Genomic DNA, 23,597 nt, shown 5'->3' with positions numbered 1-23,597 from the left:
CATGGAAATCCTCTCTCACTGTTAATGCTGTATTAAAATGCTAAGCATTTCCCTAGCTACCTAGGTTTTAATATCCACTTTTTCCACAATTTTTATCCTGTACGTAGCATACATGATGCAAAAAAAGCCAAGATTAACAGAACAATTAAGCTCTTTTTAAGTGTCTGCAAGAGTTACGCATTGGGTCAGTGCTACCTTCTCAGTGTTTCATATTTCACTCACATTGTCACGGAATTGAGGAACCGTACCATTTACGGAAAACGCAAAACAGGTTATCAGACATATTATGTAAAACTTACACTACAGTTTTCTGGTGGAACTAGAAGTTGTGTAATTTCTCCCCCATGTACACAGAAGATATGTTTCATCTCTCCAGAAAATACATCCCATAGGATGACTGAGAAATCCACACCACCTGAGATCAAATACCTTTGATCATAACGAGAAGAAACCTGATGAGGGTACAGCAAACATGTAATTTTGTTTCGATGGCCTCTGAGAGTCCGGTGAGGTGGCCAACCTGAGGAATGGGGGAAAGGGGGAAAAGACAAGAAGAGGGAAAAATATGTAATTCAGTAACGATCCAAAACACTGTTCTTGATTTAACCAGGAAAAAAAAATAATACAGGCATACGGCATTTTTTGACAGAAGCTCTTAGAGGATTAGACATATATTTTGAAGTGTTCATATTTTTTCTTACTGGACATGGACCAAATAACTCCTTTTGCCTTACTGTACAAAGTCACTTTAAAGTAATTCAGTTGTCTTAAAAGTCTCCTCTCCCCAAAAACATCCCAGAAAAAAAATACTTTAAAAGGCCACAAAGGTGTGAAAAAGTAAACTCCCTTCCCCCTCAAACACTAATTTATCCAGGGTTATAACCAAGAGGACCAGAACCAGCAAAATTGCATAATCTTACTCTGCACTGGCCACAACAGCAACATGCAGGTCTGCAGTGTTATGCATTTGGTGCCTGTGCAGAATAAGTTAATGGCATCAAATTTAAATTTAAAAAGGAAAATAATTTTTGTGAACACAAAGCAAGAATGGAGAGACTTCTGTTCACTGAGATCAAATACATCAGTTATATCATTCTCATTGTAAGGTGTTAACTACAGCAAAAGATATGAGAAAACCCTGTCTTTTCAGATGGCAAATTTAACAAAATGGGCCAGTAAATTAAATATCATGATCAAGTATTCTATGCAATATCTGCATGGTGTAGTGGAATTTTTTTCCTCTACGTGATTATGCTTTCTACCAAGCAGAGCAAACTTTAAGTAGAATACATACAGGCACTTCTGTGTTTTTATGAGTGTAGGAATCACCAATGCTTATTTGTGGAATAATGCATCAGCTTCAAGGCAATTCAACTTCACATGAAGAAAAAGACAGTATTTGTAGAAAGTTATACAAAGTAACTCATATAATGGAAACAGCACAACCAACAGCCTTGTATATAACTGACAAGCTCGTATGTGTATTTCCAGAAAAAATATTTACATGATTTAGCAACACTTAGAAACATCAAAACCCAAATATTTTTTGCAGCTATGATCACAAAAGTATTAACAACATCTGGAACAGAAATATACAAGAGCAGGCCAACCTATAGCAGGCAACTAACTACACAATATAGAAGAAGGAATTCTCTGTTAGATGTATGATTTTCCCAAGGAGCTCTTCACAGGCACACTAATAACCCAGCTGAGCACAGTGCCCAGGATGATTCTGAAGAGATGTCCCTCACCATATCTTTGCTACTGCATCTCAAAAACCCAGGAGAAATATCCAAGCCTTTCCCTGTTGTGGCAGTTTGACCCTGGCTGGAGGCCAGGTGCCCACCAAAGCTGCTCCATCACCACCCTCCTCGGCTGGGCAGGGGAGAGAAAACGTAACAAAAGGCTCCCAGGTCGATATAAAGACTGGGTTAGATAGCTCTCAGCAATCGCCATCACAGGCAAAATAAACTAATTTCCCCAAGTCAAGTGTACTACCAATCAAATCCATTAGGATAACGAGAAATAAAACCAAATCTTAAAAAAACCCCACAGTTAAGACCTTCTTCCCAGGCTTAGCTTCACTCCCCATTTTTTCTCCCTCCTCCTGCCAGCAGTGCAGGGGGGCGGGGAATGGGGTTTATGGTCAGTTCATGACATACTGTATCTCCTGCTCCTTCCTCCTAATTGATGCAAACTGGCTACAGTTAATTTATTACTTAGGTTTCTCATTACATAATCGAGCATCAGAATTGTTAAGAAAACTGTTATATGAATTCTATCTGTAAAAGGACTTAATGCTCACTTTGTGAATCTATTTCTTACTTCACGGTATCTCATGACAGGTGCACAGGGTAATCCAGCTGTGCTTTTCAAAAGCTTACTTGCATACCTCTCCTGAGCATATGCTCTCCTTGCAGCAGCTGAACTACAGCAGTTTGTGTTGCTGGCACAATAACAATGCTTCCATCTTCACGACCACAAACCAAACGCCCATGTGCTGGGATATACACGCTGGCTGTAACTTTAAGTGGTTCATTGATGTTTGGTATTAAGCTTAGTTGGTCTATAATCCCAGCAGGGCGAGGAGTAAGTTTATCAAAAGCTTCCTGGAGGGATACTGAAGTCGTTGTTTGCAGTCCTGTTTAAAAAGAAAAGAAGGAAGGGGTGAGGTGAGAGGAGGATTAAAAATAAAAATAAAAAAAATAATCAAGAACAGACGTTATAAATGCTTTTCTGAAAAGATCTTGAAGTTTAAATACACCGTATCACAACACTTTGAACAAAGTAAAAGGTACATACTGGAGATAAATTCACTAACTACGTAAGTGAAGCTACAGCAACACATGAAAACGGTATATGTGGAAACTAGAAAAATACATGATTTAAGCTACAAGAAGAAGTTACACAAGCAGACAGCAATGGCCATAGCTAGCGTTTGGAATGAAGCAGTCAAAGCTAAAAACCTGAAAAATATTCAGAGTAAATTAAGCTTTTGATCATTTATGAAAAAATTAAGTTACTAAAACTCCTAAGAAGCTAACAATTAAAAAAACCCAAACAACTTCATGGATCTGTAGGAAAAGCAGCAGCACTTTATCCAGTAACAAAATGCGTAACAAAAAACCTAGACACCCCTGTTAAAAGACTTGCAACAAGACTGACAATTAAGTATACCTTTTGCACTACCTTGCTGTTCAAGAGTATCAGGCACACTCCAAATACACAGTCTCCCTGAAGAGTCTCCTTGGATTAACAGTTTATAGGAAAACTCCCTGTGTCCACAGAAGAATCGAGTAACTGGAGGACATATTAGCAGCTGTTAAAAAAGATAAATTAACAACTTCTGAATACACGTAAACCATGTACAAACCTCAAAATTTACTTTCCCCACATAATCCACTGTACCTTACAAAGAAGCAGGACAAAAACTAGCTACTTCATGCTTTATCTTTCTTACAGGACAAAGAATAAATACAGCAATACTAATCAGAAGAAACTGTGGTTACTTAGAAAATAAGGTTTAGGGGAGAGGAAAAAAGATTTTTGTATATATTTGGTTTTGTTCTAAATATTCATATTTAGAATAATTTTTATATGTGTGTGTGCATATTCTAAAATTGTTAACATTCTAACTGCAAAGGCGAGCTGAAATTACACCACTCAGTGAGGAACATGGTCCACAACAGAAGCAAAAAAGTTTTAGTATCTATTGACAACATAAAGAAAAAAAAAAGAAATAGTTAAGTGTTTCAATATCCAAATTTGGCAACAGATTAAACTGTTAAGATAAAAAAAGTGTTTCCTACAATAGTCTTGTAATAATAGCATTTATAAATCAGACAGTTGCTTATAGGTAGAAGTGCTAGATACATCATACAGCAGTCCTAGATGTATTAGTTTATAGCAGATACAGTTCACAGCATGATATAAAAATGAAGCACAGCTCAAAAAAGACCTTGTCTACAAAATCTTGTTTTCTTTACTTTGCAAGGATTTAAACTTTCCAATTCAAAGCTGTGATTCCAAAGGCTCTTGCTCAGCTACTGCCTAATTACAATGCACATCATGAGTTGACTTCTAATTCTCCAGGTACTGATGAATGATAAACTGTCAGTACATAGAAACTGAAGTTTCACTTGACCAGAGACCAACCTCTGTATTTATCTGAAAACCAAACAAAACAGCAGAGAAATCGCACCATCTACTCTAGGAAAAGAAGAAATCCTAAAACCCTAACTTTGGAAAAGAAGAACTGGTCATCATGTATGCATGTTTCAATTCTCTAAAGGAGAAACACAGTTCATAAAAAAACTCATTAAAAATATATTTTACCTGTTTATCTGCTCTGTCCAACACACTGTACAATAAAGGTGGAATTAAATTTTCTACTGCTTTCCCCACATCTCTGCGAAATGAATCACTAGCTGGTAGACAGCTAGGGTTTAAGAGAAAGGAGTAAAAATCCTTGTATTAGTAGAGTGACTGACTACAGCACTAGCTAACTAAGTAATACTAAGCAAAATCAACCCCCAAGCCCTTAATCATTACATTTTATCCAGTTGTTATACAGTGTATAGCACAATTGTTACTCTAATTTTAATGTACAGGATATGCTTTGTCAATTAATAACTGCTCCAAACGTGTCAAGCTCATTCCCCCTACACGTTCAGAACTGAAGGAAAAAAGAATGAAGGAAACCTGGCTTTAGGTCTGTTTTGGACTTCAATACATCTGGCCTCAGACTCACCCAAAACACACCAGACCCAAGGATTCCTCTGACAGATCACAAGACAGATCTGCTCGCATCCTTGTACTCTAATCACATAAGAGGGTGAGAAAGGAGTTCTCGCATGATTTATGTGAGAATATTCAAGAATCTCCAAGACAAAACTGCATCTCCACCCAGAACAAAGAGGTGTTTGCATGTCATCAGCATACCAGAAGAAAAGCTTTTGATTTTACTTTGGTCATTCTACATTTATTTAACCTCTTGGATATCTAATTTTAAATAAATTTTATTTTTTCACATCTACGTGCACAAACTCAGCTGTTCATGCCTTCCCTTAATGGTCTAAAAAAGTACTCTGTCAGAATAATACAATCATCATTTACATTCCACTCCATATAGCAAAAATAATTTCTTCCTTATCTGGACATCATTAAGGTAATACTTGAATTATATTTTAATTTATGACACTTTTTCCACAGCAAAACACACCTCTTCCCAACACTCAGCTCCATTAGGAAGTGAAAAAGAGTTAGTGTCATATCAGAAAATAGCAAAGCAATCTTGGCTGAGGCAATCTAAGTTACTAAGCATTCCTTCAATGTCATACATTTAGGGGACACACTTTAAAATACGCTCACAGAATACTGGTTTTTGCAACATCCATATGCTCTTGTAACAAAACAAAAAGCCAAAGACACTCAGTATTTCTTCACAGTTGCTCATGGTTTTATCTCAAAAAATAAATGGGAATATCTCATTGTTGAGTACCTCGCTGGTAATTTATATATGAAGCTTTGTCCATCTTCTGTCCATACAATCACTTTATCAGCTGACACAAAGTCACCACCAGTCCAGGTCTGATCGTTTTCACTGGGGACTGAACATAAGAGGGAATAATCTCCAGCATCAAAAACCTGAAAAGAAACAGAGAAGTCTGTTGTCATTAACCAATTACAGATTAAAATGCCCAGACAGCAGCTAATTTCAGTTTCAATATAGACATGTTAAAAGGACTTAGAGCATCTTGATCTAAAGGTCTTACTAGCAATTTAATTAAATCAGCTTCTACTGTGAAAAGTGAAAAGCAGCCAGGTGTTGTTCAGCTAGCTTGCCTTACCCTCCAGTATTTGGAACACACTACCAGCAACGACCGCTGCGTAAACGCACAGAAAGAAATGCTTTGACAGTTTTGACAATAAATAGGTTTTGACTCCTCTTCAAATACTGGTGTTGTATCCTAAAAACAAACAAACACACACAACATTAACTGGTTTTAATTTAAAATTATAAATCTGAAATTAAATGGCCCCATTATTACCTTCTGTAATAACATCATCTTCAAGAAAGGCATTTCTATGGTTTTAAATTTGCTCAAGTCATGAGCTTGTCAGTGTTTTATTTTGATACTCCTATGGGCATATCGCATCTTAAATTCCATCTTCCCTGTGACAGTCAAGTCAGCAGACTGTCACAAATACAAGAGTAGCAAATGTGCAAAAAAGCAGAACTGAAGAAGTGATAGGTAAGAAATTGGCTTGTAGAGGCAGACAAAAATGACGCTGACAGAAGGTTATCACTTTCATTTAGAGAGCGTATGTACATAGCCATAATCAGGTGCAAGTAGTGACCAGCACAGCAGTGGAGGCAGAGTGCCAGACTGCTGAATACACAAGACTTCCCTTCCTCATTCCACTAGCATGCTCACACCTCAAAGTTTTCAGCTGTAGACTGACCCCTGGCCAGAGGTTAAGATTCAGTCACTGCTGACCATGTTCTTCTGACGTTCAATCTAGTACTCTCAGATAGCATGCGTTCTTAACCATTTGGCCAAACGCCCTCCACCGAGTGCCAGTACCAGACTGATCTATGACATCGATGCTGTACCTTAATTCATCTGGGCCCACCTCAATGCAAAATTTTCTCTTCTGGTTGTACTGAGGGTGGTCGCTGCTAACCTTTCCAGATCCAGAACACACACGAACTAGCTGCCAAACTAATCCTCATTTTGACTGACTGTCCCTCTTCCCTGTGACTTGGGATACCTACCTTGAAGGAAGGAGGGACAACCATGCCATTCATCATCTGAACAGTTTAGCTGACAGTTGTAAAAACCTGGCTGAAACAATGGAAGGCTGCAGATGCCCTGCTGCATGTATGAACAGGAGACTTACAGAGAGCCCTCTGCAATGCTAGTCACTCCAACAGATTTCACAGAGCCCTCCACTTTCATAATAAATTACCTTATCGTGACAGGGCAGACAAAAATCAGGATAGCCAGGCAATTAAGGCAGAAGTGGGGACTCAGATGTCCTAGATCACAGCTCTTTACTCTGTTACAGATCTCTGGGATTTTCCTGAAATGTTATTTCCTTGTCTTCAAGACGCGAAATAAGCATTCTGTCCTACACAGAAACCATTTAAGTGCTCAGTGTGACAGCAACCTGCATCTGAAACTGAGAGTCTCTACAAAGAGCAACATACAGATGGAAATCAGATAACAAGAAAATACCCAGCTGATTTTTTTTTCCCTGCTCAAATTGGACTTAGGAACATGACAGAGACCATGTGATGGAAAAGGGACTATGCTGTTTCATAAGACACCAGATGGCCAACTTCTAAGGAAAAACCAAACACTTGTAGCAGATCTTATTCTATTATTCCTCGTAAGAAGATCTGCAAGAGCATGTGGTATCCTCTTTCGTCACTTAAGTCTACAAATTCACCAGCTGGACAGATTAGTGGTGCCTATTTAGTATCATCACTATCAGTGAATTACCCTGCATCCAGACATCAGCTCAAACTAAGCAGATTCAGCCCACAGTTCATTCTTCCAAGGTTCCCCGTACCCCAAAATAGACTAGACTGTGATAAGCTCCTGTTTAGTTAGGCCTTTGCATTTCTTACTTTTATAATAGCCAATACTCTTCACTGGTGCTTTTTTTTTTTTTTTTTAAAGTGTAACTGTTAAATGTGATGTTAGCTATATGACAAGGGTTTCCAGAAAATTCTTTGAGAGCAAACAATTTTGTCAAGTTTGAAACTATGAAACAAAGAAACAAGAATACCACCTCTGTCCCCTAATGGGGTCAAAAGCAAGGTCTTCCAAGCTAATGCAAATCATATTGCTTTTGCATTATAAATATCCTGGAAATAAACAAGTTCATCAAAAAATAGTTCATTTACATAACACAAGGTTATTTTCCATAGTTGCTGAACATCAATAGTAAGGTGTATCTTTTACAAGAGGTTTCTGTGAATACCTAATTTGCTACGAGACATGTAGCAAATCTCCTTTAAGACTTTTATTCCTTAGTATACAGGAAGGCAAGAACTGCCAAATAACAGGGAGCTATAGCAATCCCTAATAATGAATATTTGTAAAAAAACTATTCCTGGCTCAGCAGACCCTTCAGGCATCTTTCCATCTCACTTATCTTTCTCAAAGAAAACGCCAGATTGAATAATAAGTTTTAACAATAAATACTAAATTTAATAACAATATAGTATAATAAACTATAATGAAAATTGTTAAAAGCACAGATATTTTAAGAGCATAAGAAATGCAGTTGGAGAACTTAATCTTAAAAAAAATTAAGTACTGTGATAAAGTAATTTCTATAATGCCACCACCACATTAAAAGGCACACACTTCCCCTATGCAGTACAGGGCAAACTTTCACTCTGACTTATTTCTTCTATCTGTACTATACACAGTCAACATGTATTTAGCAGCAGCATCTCTTTCAACTAGCAAGTACTTATACTGCAAACTCTTGCATAGGTAAGTTCTGCCTGTACTGAATAAAGTTATGCATGCAGTACAGCATCCGTATCAGTTTGGAAAGTTACACATTAGTGCAGCAATCTCTGTTACTAAATGCTCTTTGGAACTCAAAACTCCTGCGGAAGGTAGTACAAGATGACTTCATGAAAGAATAGGACTTTTAAAAAGGAGGGAAAAATTAAAAGAAAAACATTTGTGTATTAACAAGAACATTTGTATATTAATACAAATCATTACATGGTACAAATTAAAAAAAGGATCTGTAGAATTCTGAGATTATTCTACTCTTAATTTTGAAATTAATTCTGAGTCAAACATGAGAAAGATTAGGAGTTCTGCTGATAACCTGAAGAATCAGTAAAGCAGGATTGAAGTTGATTTTCAAATGGCAAAGAGGAAGAAAACCATAATACCATTAGGTAAGTAGCTGAAAGAACAGGGAACAGAATTACTAGAAGTTCCTCCTTCATCTCAACAGGAAATATCATTAATTCAGAAGCCTTTGTTTACCTGCATCCGACTAACTTCAGAGGTTATTATCCATACTTTCAGGATGCCTGTCACTGAAACTGCTACAACAGTATCCTCTGGGGAAAAACAAACATTAGGCTGATGAGTACAAGGACATCTTCATTTTGTGGCACATTTGTGCATATCTGAGTACAAAAATATACTGAGAGTACCTCAACATTATAAGTTTACCAAAACATTCCTGAAGTGTTTGCTTCAGAATCAAACATTTATCTGCAAAGCCGTATTCCAGAAGCACATGTGCATACGTATACACAGATTCCATGGTTGTGTTTACATCTCTCAATTAATACTCAGGGCTCAAATTAAATGGGGAGGAAGGGAAGTCACAGTTGCTTCTAGTACTGCTATCAGACGTTGCAGGTTGTCCCATCACTCTCCCCCAAAGGCAAGGTGTTACTCTCTCAAAAAGAGAGATTTGTTGCTTATGCCTAGCTGTTTGCCCACACCAGCCTGTAAGGATGCTGAAGTTTAAAGGGAAGCACACTCTAGTTGTACAGCTGCCCACACATCTCTTGGCTGTGGGCTCCCAAAGGGCATCTTTGCAAAATTACTCCATGAGAGTTATTACCTTCACAAAAAATCGAAGTGTATCAAGTGCTAGCTGAACTTTCTAGACATTCCTGTTCCTACCAGACCAGTCTGGTGTGAGACCAAAATCCAGGGAGTAACGTCTTGATTACAATGTTAAAAGTGATTACAAAACAAAAAATAAAAATAAAAGTAGTATCAGGAAACAATACCAGATTTCACTTCCAGTTGTTTCAGCAACTTAGATGATGTGGGGAGAGCAATGCAGCTTTCCCACTCCAGGATGCTGGGAACGCCCAGTTTACAACTGCTGTGAGCCTAACTAGAGATAGAAGCCCCTCCTTTTATTAGGATCTTCTTCCTTAGCATTCCCTAAACCTCTTAGGAATTATAGTCTCCACAACAGTAAAACCTGAATGTGACACCCCTCTGCCTCAGCCGCCAGAATTTAAAGCCTAGCAAACTAACACAAAGTAGCAGAGCAAAACAGAGTGTGGACAGGTATCACCGCAAACCATGTCAACTAATTCACCACCGAACACAAGCCTACTTCGCATACCTCTCCACTATACTGCCTGTCATCACTTTACAGAAGTTCCTCCCTCTACAGTCTTCAGATTTTTAAACCCTACTGCATACTTTAATCAGCACATTCCTTAAACACATTTCCTACAATAATACCTTTGAAAGTGTTATGACAGTGTTTTTTATAAAGCTACTAATCACAAGAAATACTCATAATACGTATATATCTTGTCAAAAATTATAATGTATAGCTTGCCAAATACTCTCGATGTATACTACACATCTTCCTTCAGCGTTATGCCAGTTTTCTGGCTCTCGCTGTCAAAGTACTCTGCAGAACTCCTCAGTTCTTGAAAAGAAAATAAGTTATCACCCTAGTGGAACACTTTCATACACCGTGGAAAAAAAACAACAAACCACTCTTCCTGTAGGAAGGTTCTTTGTCCTTCAGGTTTCAGCGCATGCACACACTGCAGATGACAGAACCGAATCTATTCACTAGGCGAGCCTGGATCCTGCCAAGCGCACACACAGAGTGATTTGGCTAGATTTTAGGTTTGGTTGATGAGAAAGCAGTTACATTTTAGCCAGAGCCAAAACTCCCATTTGATACTGTCCCAGAGACAATACTGCGTACTGAACTATCCTCTTTTCCTGGGACTAGAAACAACTACATATACTTTGCTTTCTGGAAAGGTTTGGAAAGCTTGCTGTGTGTTGCCCAAGATCACAAGTAGTAACATACTAGTTCCTTCCCAGGTTCTTGAAAAATTTGAAAAAAAGTGCTTCTCTTACAGGCAGGCAAAGCTGTAATAAAAGCAAAAAAAATAATTACCTTGTGTTCTGTTGGATCGAATGATAGTCATGGAGCTGATCCAGTCAGGAGATATCTTTGATAATAAAGAATAAAGAACTTCAAGGCTGGTAGCATCCACAACAAGAATTTCTGGATAATGTCCATGGCATAATAGCCTCCCTTCACGCTGAGTCCCAACTGTAAACTGATAGAACTAAATGGATATTAACAAAATACAGAAATTATACTCTGTGAGACATACCATTTCATTTCTAATAAATCCCGTAATTTTATAAATATATTCTAAAGCATAGCTATATGTTTAAACATCGCTACTCTGCACTGATGAGGGGAGCTGTTTGCAGAGTTACCTTCCCAAGGCAATCCTTACCCCATACACTTAGCTCCTATAGCTGACAGGAGCCTGGCTCAGCCTTCCCTGCCAAGACCATCCTCATGCTCCCATCTCTCCTGGCAGTACTCCTCTGAAAACATTCTCCTTTTCCTCCTTACTTTCCAGCCTCTCTCATTAAATATGATACATTTTTTCAAATGCTGAAGCGCAGCACAGATTTTCCAGCCCTAGGGCATTTCATGACACAGCATAAACTATTTATGAGACACTTCAGTATGCGTATGATGTCATTATTAAGCTTAAAAAGAAACAAAATAGCCTTGTTTTGATAATTAATCTATAGTTATCCACACTTCGCAATATAGAATAGGACCTCCAAGTACTAACCTGTATGCCAGTATGCGTACAGGCTAGTTTAGTAAACTCTATGCATCTCCCGTCATTCACGTCCCACAGACACATCTCCCTAAAATACAAAAGGCAGATTAAAACCACACAGAACATTTACATTGGGAGAAACTCAACTATTTGAACCTTTTGTTAGTGACTATATGAATTGTATTTAGATAAGGGAAACTCAAAATCAATTTGAATTTCCAGTCCTTCTATCTGAGTCTACACAACCTCTTCTTCCCTTCAAAGATAAAGGAAAACAATTGAAATGCCAAGGTTCACCACAATCAATAAAATAAACACAAGTAAGTAACTGAGAATTTCTCACTTCTCTCACAAATGTTTCAAGCCATTAATACCCTTCTACTGCACCCGTTAAGTCACCCAAAGATTAGCTTGCCTTCCCCCCATTTGTGAGGAAAGAAACAGTATTACAGAACTGTGTCAGACAGCAGCGAATGCTGCAGGTCTTTCTGAGGGCCCAGGCTGTTAAGAAGTAGAAGCATCACCTGGTACTGTTCAGCACTGAACAACAAACCATAAACAGTACCAGTAGGTACTCTCTGACTTGTCTTATAAGTCAAGATTACAGTTACCTGTATAAATTCATTCAAATTAGCAGGCATTTACCCCAATTACAGTATTTAAAATAATAGAAATAACTTGCTTTATAATTTTATATGAAAATTTAATCATAACAGAACCTGTCAGCTGCTTTCTCACCTTTTATCAGATGATACATAATTTCACAATGAAAACATATTTTGGTTCTAAATCCAAAAGCAAAAGATTACTTAGTATTGAAATCAGCGCAAGGAAAAAATATAAAGTTTTGACACATTCTAGTCTTGACTCCCATGTTTAAAAAGGTTATGCAGTCATATTGTTTCCTGCTTTTTCCAGACAAAAACCTTCTTTATTTTATTGGGATACATCACAGACCTATACCTGGCCAGCTACATTTATACAGGGCAGAGGTTAAGGCATTTCTTCCTCAACCCCATCTCACCAAATAGGCCTCAGCCTGGAGGGCCATCTTCTGGTAAACAGCCTTTTAAAAACAAATCAAACAAAAAAACCCAGACTCACAAACTTCTTTTTCCTTTTATAAACTTGTTTTGCATAACGGAGAAGTTTGTCATTCAAACAGTAAGTTCTGTACATGAATGAAAAATCAACTCTCAAAAACAGACTGACGCTTTGGGAAGAAATATTTAACTTGAAAGTATTTGCAAAGGTATTTCAGCTAATGAAAGACAACTGAACTAAAAATGCTACATCTGCAAAGCAAACTTTGAAAAGGCAAAGTGGAAAGGCATGTTTTAAAAACAAGTCACGCATACCAGATTAAATCTAAACCTTCACTAGTTTAAGAAGGAATATTATGATGTGTAATCACAACTTCCTCCCAAAATACTGTTAAGTATGGAATAAAAGTAACTGTCTCCACAAGAAGAGATAATCCATTTTAAACCTATACTGCACCACAATATGTAGCACTCCCTGTGCTGTTAAGACTCAAGAAAAAGATGCTCAAAATCAGCAGTATTATGAGATGCCTGCCATAGGACCGAAGTGAAGGGCAACCCACCTTGTTGAATGCAAGGCCATGGAGGAAGACTATACATTTGTTACTGAAATGCTTGTACCTCTGCTCAGAAACTCAGAAGCTATCCCAGGCTTTTGATAACAACAGTAGTTAGTCCCACTCCCTGAACCAAAACTAGATTCATATTCTGGGGTGGGGGGAAGCTCCTGCCTTCCAGAACGACACTATCAGAACAAGAAGTATATGGCCCGTTTCCTAGACTGCTGGTAATGAGGACTCTTACATATTGCCAACCAGAGTAGGAGTGTAGATACAGGATACGGGGAATGCATCCTCCCCACTCGCAGGGGCTGGCCTGGGCTCATGGCCAATTCTGCTAAGTCACTGTCTGGCCTTGAAGGCCTTCTGAGAAAGCACTGGAAGCTGTCTTGACAGGGGCTCCCTGTCTCTGCAAGCTCTTTAAGCCGGATCCTCTTCCCTGTCCTGCCTGAGCTATGCTGTGCTGCCCACCTGGCTGCACCAACCTGGCCCCCAGCTCCAGAGGGGCATGGGGGAAAAGCTCTCTGCAGCGTAGAGGGGAACTGAATTCAGAGAGCAAAAGCTACAGCATGAAACCACAGCAGAAAAAGTCATTTAGCCAGCTGGAAGTGCTTGCCCAGTGGAGGACAGTTGGTTACCAAAAATCCTGCACTCAGCCTGAGGCAGAGGATGGGAAGAAGAGGTGAGGTAGGAAATAACACATGTGAGTTATGAGTGACAAAACTAGTTGGCCCCAAAGCTTTGACCTGTAGTTTATCAAACTGTGTATCTTTTCAATAAATTAGCCCAAAATATGAGTGTATAAAGTATATTTTATTTAAAACTTGCAGATGATGGTGCTCTTTTTTTCTTTAAATTACCTGACTGCATTCACCGATGATGTCAATTGCATGAGAAATCCTTCTCTTTCCCCCTAAACAGTTGCTCTGATTAGTAAATAAAACCACTCAAGAAATAAAATGTATTTGCTGGCATATTTTTTCTTAAGGATAAACATGAAACACTGCAACAGAAATATAGATAAATTGTGTAACAGATTTCCAAGTTTTAAGGTATGTATTAGTAATCATTTTCTGCCAAGGAGCTACACTACAACTCAAGCTTGTTTTCACTCAAGAAACAGATCTTGGATAAGCAGAGAAAAAGGAGCAAAATATGGATCTACTGTCAACTGACCTGACAAACTCATACAAGCAAAAAGATGACAGAAGTGGCAGAAGTGCCTTGACTGAAGGAAACAATGTCATGCATTTCACTGCCCATCCAAACTTAAATTGCATCCAGTGTTCCACATATTGCTTTACATACACCCGCGTGGCATCCTGCTGCTGACTCCCAGGGTACACGAGGTATCAGAAGCCGCCCTCCAGGATCTCTGGCACTTCCCTATGCTCCTTTCAGGCCACAAAACCAAAATTCACACCACACTCACTATCTACAGTGGAGACATCCCACCATTTGCAATATCTACAGATGTTTTATTAAGTCAAAAACTACCATGTATGTAAACAACCTGATCTCTCCTCTACCCTCAATTTCCATTCTTTAACAGATCTGCATATTAATAAATCCTCAGGAAACTCACCCGCTTTCTGATGCACTCACTATGTATTGCTTTTCTCTGGAAGCAGAGGCCTTTGATAAACAAGTAATTGAGGCTGTATGACCAAACAACAGAGCTCTGGGATTAATCTAGAATCAGGGAAATAAAATGTGAAGTAAAAACAATATAGGCACTATTAATTAACCAGAATACACATACTCTAGATTTCCATTTTATATATTATATAAATACATGTGTTAAAATATATATGCACACACATTTAATTAGGATAGCAGCAGATATACAGTCTTGAAAGAGTTCACACAGAATGCTGCTACAATACGTGAGGAAAAAAGAAGTTTCTACCTAACAAAGCAAACTGGAGGGAGGGAGCATTTTGCATCAAACTCATGCTATCGATATTTTAAATCATAATCTGAATTCAGACCAATTTGAATGAAAAAAAAATAATTGCTTTGTACTGCGACAACAGTTCCTCTCCCAATCAAGTACAGTTCACAACCCTATATATTCATAAATAACTTGATATCAAGTCCATGCATAGATTGAAAATAAAAAACCCTTGCCCTTTATTTGTCCTTTCTAGAAAGAACTAGTTGCTTTCTCTTGTTCTTTCTTTTTAAGTATACCAGATATAAACATAATTTATGGGGGCAACTCACAGACACTGAGATTTTTAGGTATTCAGTATAAACTTTTCCTGAAGCATGCTGCCCTTTTTTTAATTTTTTTTTTTATAATAAAGGATTGTTTTGCTATTCCATTCCAAGATTTTAAAATTCTTAATATCAAGGCAAAGTGTGAGTTCATATTCAAAACAGAAGCTTGCAGATTTCAACCCAGGGCCACTACTGGCATAGAACAATTAATCATCAACCTTTATCTCTGCTACTAGCCTTTCTTCTCTTTCAGTTTTCACAGGAAAAAAAAAAGTTGAATAAAATAACCTTAGGAAGTCCTCTGATGACTGGAATCTGTTTTCAAAAAACAGTATTAAGCCGCTAAACTTGGAAGTAACAACTAGTTTAGAGTAGCTCCAGAAAAGAGGAAGTAATTACTTTAAAAATTTACTGCAGGAACAGCAAAAAAGTTCAAGAGCATAAACCTCTCCTAATCTGAAGTACTCGCTACAGGAAGCATGTAGTGTCAACCCAGGCCTCACGAGAGGGAGGAAGAAAGGACAAGCAAAGAGGGCGTAGAAAGAACTGAAGACCAGAATGGCTATTATCATATGGAAGAACAAGAATCACACTGGCAACAATGATACACGCTTCAAACACAAAGCAATTTAAGATTATATGGACTTTAGTCTCACCTCTAAATCCAAAGAAAGGTCCCAGAGACATATTTGCCCATCGTGGCATCCCGTGACGATCATTGAGGCATCCTCCATGAGCAGCAGGGTGGATATGCAGTGCGTGGGGGCCCTACGGCCCCACAGGACAATGGGTAAAACAAGGCTGTTTCCTGCCATTTTGCTCTCACACCTGTCAATTTAATCAAAATAATAAATATTAGGTCTCAGCAGGTCTAAAGTAACTTCATACACATGTTATACAAAAGAAACATAGTAACTATATATGTCATTCTTCAAGTAAGTTACAGTATACAATCTCACCTCTCCTCTCATCAGGGAATATGTTCATCTTCACATACAGACTAAATAACATTCTTCAAACAGTCACTCAAAAAATACAGTACCCTGTGGTAATATTACAACTTCACAACTTTGATTTCTTACACGTTTTGCAAAAGACAATTTTCAAAGTGGCATTTCCCTACACATATAGGTACCAACCAACTAACAAAACCTCTACATACAGAGGTAATTTTGTCAAAATCACTCTTCTTAGAATAATTTTGAAGTAACAAATGTGGAGCTGCAGCAGCTATTATATGTTTGATAGACAAGTTCATCCCCATTTGCAAATGCAACTACATTTAGTCAAAAATAGGCTCTGGAGCCTTCTACAGACAACTACACACTTTTCAAAAATCCTGTTCTGTTACAACAGGGTCATGTCAACACAGCTTTTTTAAATAGATAGTTGTGTTGGAATATATAGCATCCTGCATCAGGTGAAATCAGAGTTAGAAACCATTTTCAAGGTTAATGTCATTCCTTAATTTATACTGTTACTCTGGTAGTTCATACCACCTCACACACACACATCTAAAGAGGCTAACCAAACAAAAGCTAATTAGAAATTGCCTAATTAAGATATACAAGTTAGTTTCAAACCTTTCAGTTTCTGGTTTCTAGGCCTGAGTGGTAAATGTTTTTAAAGCATCACTTCTCTAATATCAGTGCCTTTGATGGCAGGCAGAGCCACATGCAAGCAAAAGCCGCTTAGATGGGGCGATGAAAAAGGAAATTAGAACATGCAAGGCAAAAGATGTGGTTGGGGGGGGGGGGGGGGGGCGGGAAATAATCTTTACTAGCACTATCAATGCTATTTGGAACTAAAGAAAGCTAGGAAAGAAAGAAGCACAGCAAGTACAGGCCACTTCTTACGCTCTCTCATTTCTCCACTGCTGCCAAGTCCCATGAGCTGGATCCCAGATGGGAACAGAAGGGATTTAGAGACTGAGACTTGACAAGCAGGCACTGACTTAGTCCTGTGACCCCCTGTGCTATGGCACTTCAGAATCCACGGTGTTGCCTTTTACTCAATAAAGGCTGTTTTTATTTATTCTGCACAAAAGCTGACAGCCCCGTGTAATCCAGTCATTTTGTTGTTGATTTTGTGAGAACTGACCCCCCTTCTCCCTCCCCAGTATCCACAAGCCCTTGAGCACCAGCCCCACTGACCCCAGCCAGCTCCAAGCTGCAGAGCGAAGGGCTGTCCCATGGGCTGGCCACAGGTCCCACGAGGGGAGTGTGGCACGGCGCCACAACAAGCAGGCTGCTGGGGAGCCTTGCCTCACGTCTGAAACCCAGGGCAAGGGAAAAAAAAAACCCGCAAGTAAAACTCGGTGGCACTGCAGTATGACTGCGGCCAGATGTGCTGACTCAGCAGATCTGACAATTTTTGTGAAGTTCATCTGTGGACCTAAATTTTTTTCTCTCTTTTTCTCCTGTTTCTTTTTAAGAGTTAGTTTGTATTGAAATAGAAAGCCACAACTGACCAGCTTCTTCCAACAGAAGAGCCTGCTGACGAACTACAGCAGCACTAGATGTGCTTACAGAACAACCAAAGGTAGTTTCGATCACCATGATTTGTCATGAGTCAGATTCTGGCCACTACCCAACATGAAACACAAGCAACACTATCTTCATAGCAACATTTAGTATCTTCGAAGCATATTGACAAAAATCTCTCCATGTTACTTGTATCTGTCACAAAGCCAAAATTTTCTTTATGATTGGGAGAGAACAACAAATGTGTTTGAATCATAACTTCAGAGAGAAAAACATCATACAAACTCAAGTTGTAGTAATAAACAGTTAGGAGGATTAGCACAAGATTTAAACACCAAAACAAAACCACTGTTTTTGTTAGCAACATTCTGAGCTTGCCAACCACTTGAATGTTTTATAATGTATGATCCTTGAATCCGAGTTTGCTTATACTGAACTTGTCGGTGCATTGTCAGTTCTCCGGCTGGGCCAGGGGGGATGCAAGCAGCTGTGCTGGGGGGCTGTCTGCCTGCACCCCAGTGACAGGGCACACCAGACAGGCCAGGGCAGGAAAAGGAACCCTTAACTAAAACACTTTATTTTGCTTTCCAAGTAGCCAACTGAGCTCATGCTTGCTTTGTGTACACTTTTGGGGTATATTCGGCATTTAATAAATAAAAATGCTAGAATTCAAGTTATATTTCAATTGTACCAATGGCAAGTTTATGTAAGACATACACAAGATCCATCCCAGTTACTACTACTCTCTCATAAACAACCATGTAACCATCAGGCTGAGAAAATACATCAAGAATGACTGATGTTTTCTTAACTGGTATCTTACTCTGGATTCAAGCAGAGCTGTAGGAGTTACGCTACTTCACTGCAGTAACAGTTTGAGTCATGGGAAGTTACTGCTTGAAGCACTGTGATAAATGAACAGGTGAAATGGTTGTGTTAAACACTCCTTATGTATTACCTTGCGGGGATTTATGTTCTGAACTTAACACAGCTCAAACTACAGCAGAATTTCTGATGTAGAGAAGTATAAACACAGCAAACGCAGGCAGGAGTCACCAAGGAAATTTTTCAAAAACACGTATTTTCCTGTCTTTCTATGGATACATACATATTCTTCTAGCTTGAGCAATCCAGCAACATTTGCATTTGCTCACAGATATGTAAACCTATTTTACAGCACTTCAGAAGAGGGAAACAATTCCGAATTATGACAGAGGGAAAATAAAGGTCATCCTGAATCTAAGTAAGGTTCATTACAACTCCACTTCCACTTCCCCACTGCGGTAACCACAGTTTCCCCTGTGTCCCCATGGTACTCCAATCAGACAACTAACAAACTAGCAGAGTCACACTGACCCACTGCACAGCTGCTGCCAGACACCACAACACAGTCTCATCGGCCCTTTTTCCAAAGGAGGCACAAGCATGAGCTGCAGATTTCCATGGAAGTCGTGGAACCTCAATTTAATAATCTTCAGTTCCACTGAAAGCTATTGTTCGAGGTTTAATGTCACTCCTTTGAGCCAAACTCAGATTTGATATAAAGAGGCAACCACAGAGATCCTGCTTGCACCAAAAATAAACTTGACTTTTTGATCTTATATTGCCCTGGGTATCCCAGTGGTGACTCCCACAACACTTAAACAAGTACTTTCTGCATCAAAAATATCCTTTATCTAAAAACACTGGTTTTTTTACTATACTACATGGCGTTCAACATAAATTAATGTCATCTCTCATCTGTATAAAAACTACATGCAATTTCTTCAAGAATTTTTTTTATTAATTTTGACAACTTCTGCCTATATTCCTACTGCAAATAAACTCAGCAGCCAGAGAAATCGAACATGATAATGTACATGGAAAAATGGGGGAAGGGAAGACAGCAAGAACAGAATAATGAATAGCTAAGTATTACAAACTGTAAAACAGCTTACAGGGCTAGCTGGGCACACCAAGCCTCAGACTTCGGAAAAGTGAGAGATGCATTGTGCTTTTTCACAAAATCCGTATCATAAAAGCAGTAATATCACTTACTAAGACATGCCATTTTATGCCAACTCATTTCTGGCATCCCATTCCACTATCTTCATTCAGAACTATTTTATTAAGAGCCGTTATTTACTGAGCAAGAATAAATAAAGAGCAACAATTAAGCATTTAATCTATTGCAATACACTACAAGCTACACTGAAACTAGCAGTTGCAAAACACACCTGTAAACATAGTGTTAATTGTTATGTAATGCTGGATCAATTGTTCTGTCTGGATGATCATGATACAGAGCCATAAAATAGTTGAAAAAAATTAAAGAATACATTGACCCTACTAAAGAGCTACGATTCCAAAAATCACTTAATTTACAGTGAAATAGTCAGAACTATATACTGAAAAACAAACATGAAGTCTTCAGATGCAATACAAAAAAATGTAAACAACAACAAAAAATAATCTCCAAAACCAAAGAAAAATACCTATTTAACTATTTTACCACCCGATTTTTATAATTAAATAAAACAAAAGACACACTGGGAAAGGTGGGGAGAGATGGGAAGTTCTTTGCTTTATATATATTAAAGAACTTGAATACCAGTCAAGGTAAAGCATTCTTTACAAAGTGTTCTTCCCTCACTACCTACAAAAAGCTCCCTTCGGCAGCTCCACCACAGTGGACTAGAAATGCAAAACTATGCCCAAACTAGTCCTGAAAGATGCTACAGCCACAGCCCTGCAGGTACCACACACAGTGCATTCCTCTCACCCCCCTGGCTAGAAGGCACACAGATTTAGGAGCGATCTCAAAAACACTAGTTTGATCAGAGTTCCTCCAAGTTGTTGGGTTTTTTTCTATGGCAGTAAATCATATTTGATCATCAGTGTAATCTATGAACTAAATTTTAATGGTTAATAAAGCAATCCACCAATAGTTTCAGAGCTGAAAAATCTAGGAGTAAAAATGCCGACAAGCAACATAAAAATCTCATTTCTTTCATTTCCTATTGCTCCCAGTTGAGGGACAAAATCACAGTATTTACATGTCACTTGATTGTGTCAATGATGCAAACAGCCGCACTTTTGAATAAATATAGAAGCTCCCCTACCACGGCACAAAATTGTTCCTTGAAACTTTGCAGTCAGTTTAATGCTCTGCCAAACTACTTATAAAAAAAGTAAAAATCAACAAGACTATAAATACATACTTAAGCTGAATTTTCAAGTGGAATGCATAGGACATAACAACATACAAAAGTATTAGCACATATAAGTAACCTAAGGTATTTTACATTTTCCATGCAGAAAAACATGAAAGCATTGAAAACATTAAGAGCAAAATACTTTCTAGAAGCATACAGATATTCACATTTCAAAACTTTTATCTAAGAGAATTCTTATTTTCTATCTAGTAGAATATCAGTACTAGTAAGATCTAGTATTAAGCCTTGGAAGAGAGAGCAAAAAGAAAAACTACCTCTTTCCTTCTAGTTTTTTATTATGGTACCGCAACGCCTTCATTAAAAACTTCATTTTCAGAAAATACCACAAGCTCATTTTAACAGCTGAAGAATTCAATCTACAAAGAACAACCCTTCTCTACCATTGGCGAACACTGAATACATCCCCTGCAAAAACCAAAACTCACTTACTGTCTGTAAACAATCAATAATTTTTTTTTGCATCAATGATGACAAACTACAGTAGCAAATAAACACTGTACCATTGACAAATGGTCAAAAAGCACGCAGTGAATCATTACAAAAGAATTCCCACATTCTAATTATTTATAACTCTCCAGAATGAACTGTTTTTGCAGAAAAGGGAACTGGAAAATGGAAGCATCAAACTGAGTAGAGCTCTTCCTGCTTAATCCCAGGGGTATTAAGTCTTTGTCTATCACTTCCACAAGTGCCAGAACCCCAGTTTCCTTCCCACAAACATACAATAAAAGAATGGGTTTGTGTTATTGCACATATGTAGGGGCGTGTGTGTATGTACACATACATACATATATATAAAAGAGCATACTTGCATTTATTTTGCTTTATTTCAAATTACCCATCAAAGACAAATACACAGATGGAGGTATATGGCAAAATACCTTCCTGAAAAGACTTGAGACACATTCTCTGCCACGCAAGAAAGGATCCTTCCCCTCCCTCCTGCTTTTTCATAAGGTAAGAGTTGCAGCGCAAAACACAGCACCACTGTCATTTGCAGTGCATTAGGAAGTTATTTCCACTCACATCTTTGGAGTCACAAAGCCCCTCTTCTTCAGTTGCTTTCCATAACCCAGATAGGTGCCACTTAGTATCCCAAGCTATAGAGTCTCTTGTATTCCCTCTAAATAATGCTGGCTGTTCTGTTCACCACCTAAGGCAGATAAACCACTACACACGCCCCTAAGCCGCCATCTGTTTGAAGATGTACCCAAACATCCAGAGCAGCAAGGCATGCTTCACCAGACACAATGAGCAGTAAAACATAAAATAGAAGTGTTCATTTTTTTTCATTCAAACTAAACTATCTTAGATCTCCAGTACAGCCTCGTAATCCTTCCTCTCCTTGACTTGCGGGCTACAGCCTTGCTGATAGAGCCCAGCACGTGATGCTTGGCCACAGGACACAGCTTCTGACTGACCGGGATGCCCAGCTCCTTTCCTGCAAAGCTGCTGTCAAGCCCACTGTCCCCCAGCCTATGTGCTGTTTCAGATGCTGGACTTTCCACAGAGCTTCCCCCCCATCACCATAATGTTCCGAACTCACCACATCAGCCACTGTCTGGTCCTGTGGATTTTTATCTTCCCCATGAAAAACAAGGTAAAAATGGCACAGAGTACTTCAGCCTTCTTCACACTTTTATTACTAGGTCCACTGTATCGCCAAAATATAAACCAGTTAAGAGTTATAGACATGTACATCTCAGTTATGTTTAAAGAGACCGTGATTCTTTAGATTAGCAGATGATAAAAAAATAGTTAAAAATAATACGCTAATCTGGTAGTGACTCTTTCAAGTGCCCTGCTTAAAGCTGGCATTTAGGCAAATTTCATAAACTGGGATAAATTCCTATTGGAGTAAAGCTATTAAACTGATTTATTAAGTACAATGTATTAAAAACTGAATAAAGACTCACATAAACATCTTTATCAAGCCATAGTCCCCTAAACACTAACCAGCACTTTCAGGACTAGTAAGCTATGGTAAACTACTCACAGCTAACTTGCTGAACCAAATTACAATCACAAATCATAACCGTAATTTCAAATCAAAGTATCATGATGAAGTTGCAAAGCAGATGCATAGAAAATTGTAAACAGTAGGTCATTGTTCAGTGTAATCAGGGGAATCACCAGGTAGCATAGCCAGGGGTGTAAAGACAAAGGTCAGGCACACGGTCAGAGCTTTGTAACAACTGTTTCTGTAACAGATTAGAAAGTGTTCTATAGCAGCCTTCCTCGGCCTGTATACAAACTGTTCCTGAAACAGGAACATTGGCAGTCTCCTCAAGTTTTCCCACAACTTTCAGTCACGATGGGAAGCCTCAAGACCTCATTAAACCTTGTAAGCCTCAAGTTATTTACCCTGAAAGAGCATCCATAGTAAGGATTTTTACAGCGAGAAAAAGCACCCAAACAAAATGTATTTACGGTAGGAAGCC

General features: G+C 38.5%; 1 protein-coding gene across 4 annotated transcripts in view; it reads right to left on the bottom strand.

Annotated features, from left to right (window-relative positions):
- The window catches only part of WDR7 (WD repeat domain 7), a 143,199-nt gene that overhangs the window by 112,289 nt on the left and 7,313 nt on the right, over positions 1-23,597 (bottom strand). For 3 of the 4 annotated variants that reach the window (XM_027794508.2, XM_055791615.1, XM_005242892.4), the window contains exons 2-12: positions 16,115-16,286; positions 14,821-14,927; positions 11,642-11,720; positions 10,939-11,113; positions 9,027-9,103; positions 5,850-5,969; positions 5,501-5,646; positions 4,336-4,438; positions 3,178-3,319; positions 2,393-2,641; positions 300-520 (exon numbers count right to left, since the gene is read on the bottom strand). In XM_027794508.2, the coding sequence (XP_027650309.1) occupies positions 300-520; positions 2,393-2,641; positions 3,178-3,319; positions 4,336-4,438; positions 5,501-5,646; positions 5,850-5,969; positions 9,027-9,103; positions 10,939-11,113; positions 11,642-11,720; positions 14,821-14,927; positions 16,115-16,273 (1,578 nt within the window). In that variant the 5' untranslated portion in view covers positions 16,274-16,286. The remainder of the gene's footprint in view (positions 1-299; positions 521-2,392; positions 2,642-3,177; positions 3,320-4,335; positions 4,439-5,500; positions 5,647-5,849; positions 5,970-9,026; positions 9,104-10,938; positions 11,114-11,641; positions 11,721-14,820; positions 14,928-16,114; positions 16,287-23,597) is intronic. The other variant, XM_055791614.1, reaches the window with a different exon arrangement.

This window comes from Falco peregrinus, chromosome Z (genome assembly GCF_023634155.1).
Source record: "Falco peregrinus isolate bFalPer1 chromosome Z, bFalPer1.pri, whole genome shotgun sequence".
NCBI classification, from domain to species: Eukaryota; Metazoa; Chordata; class Aves; order Falconiformes; family Falconidae; genus Falco; species Falco peregrinus.
Note: the sequence above shows the minus strand (reverse complement) of the source record. Positions and strands in the feature narration are given on the sequence as shown.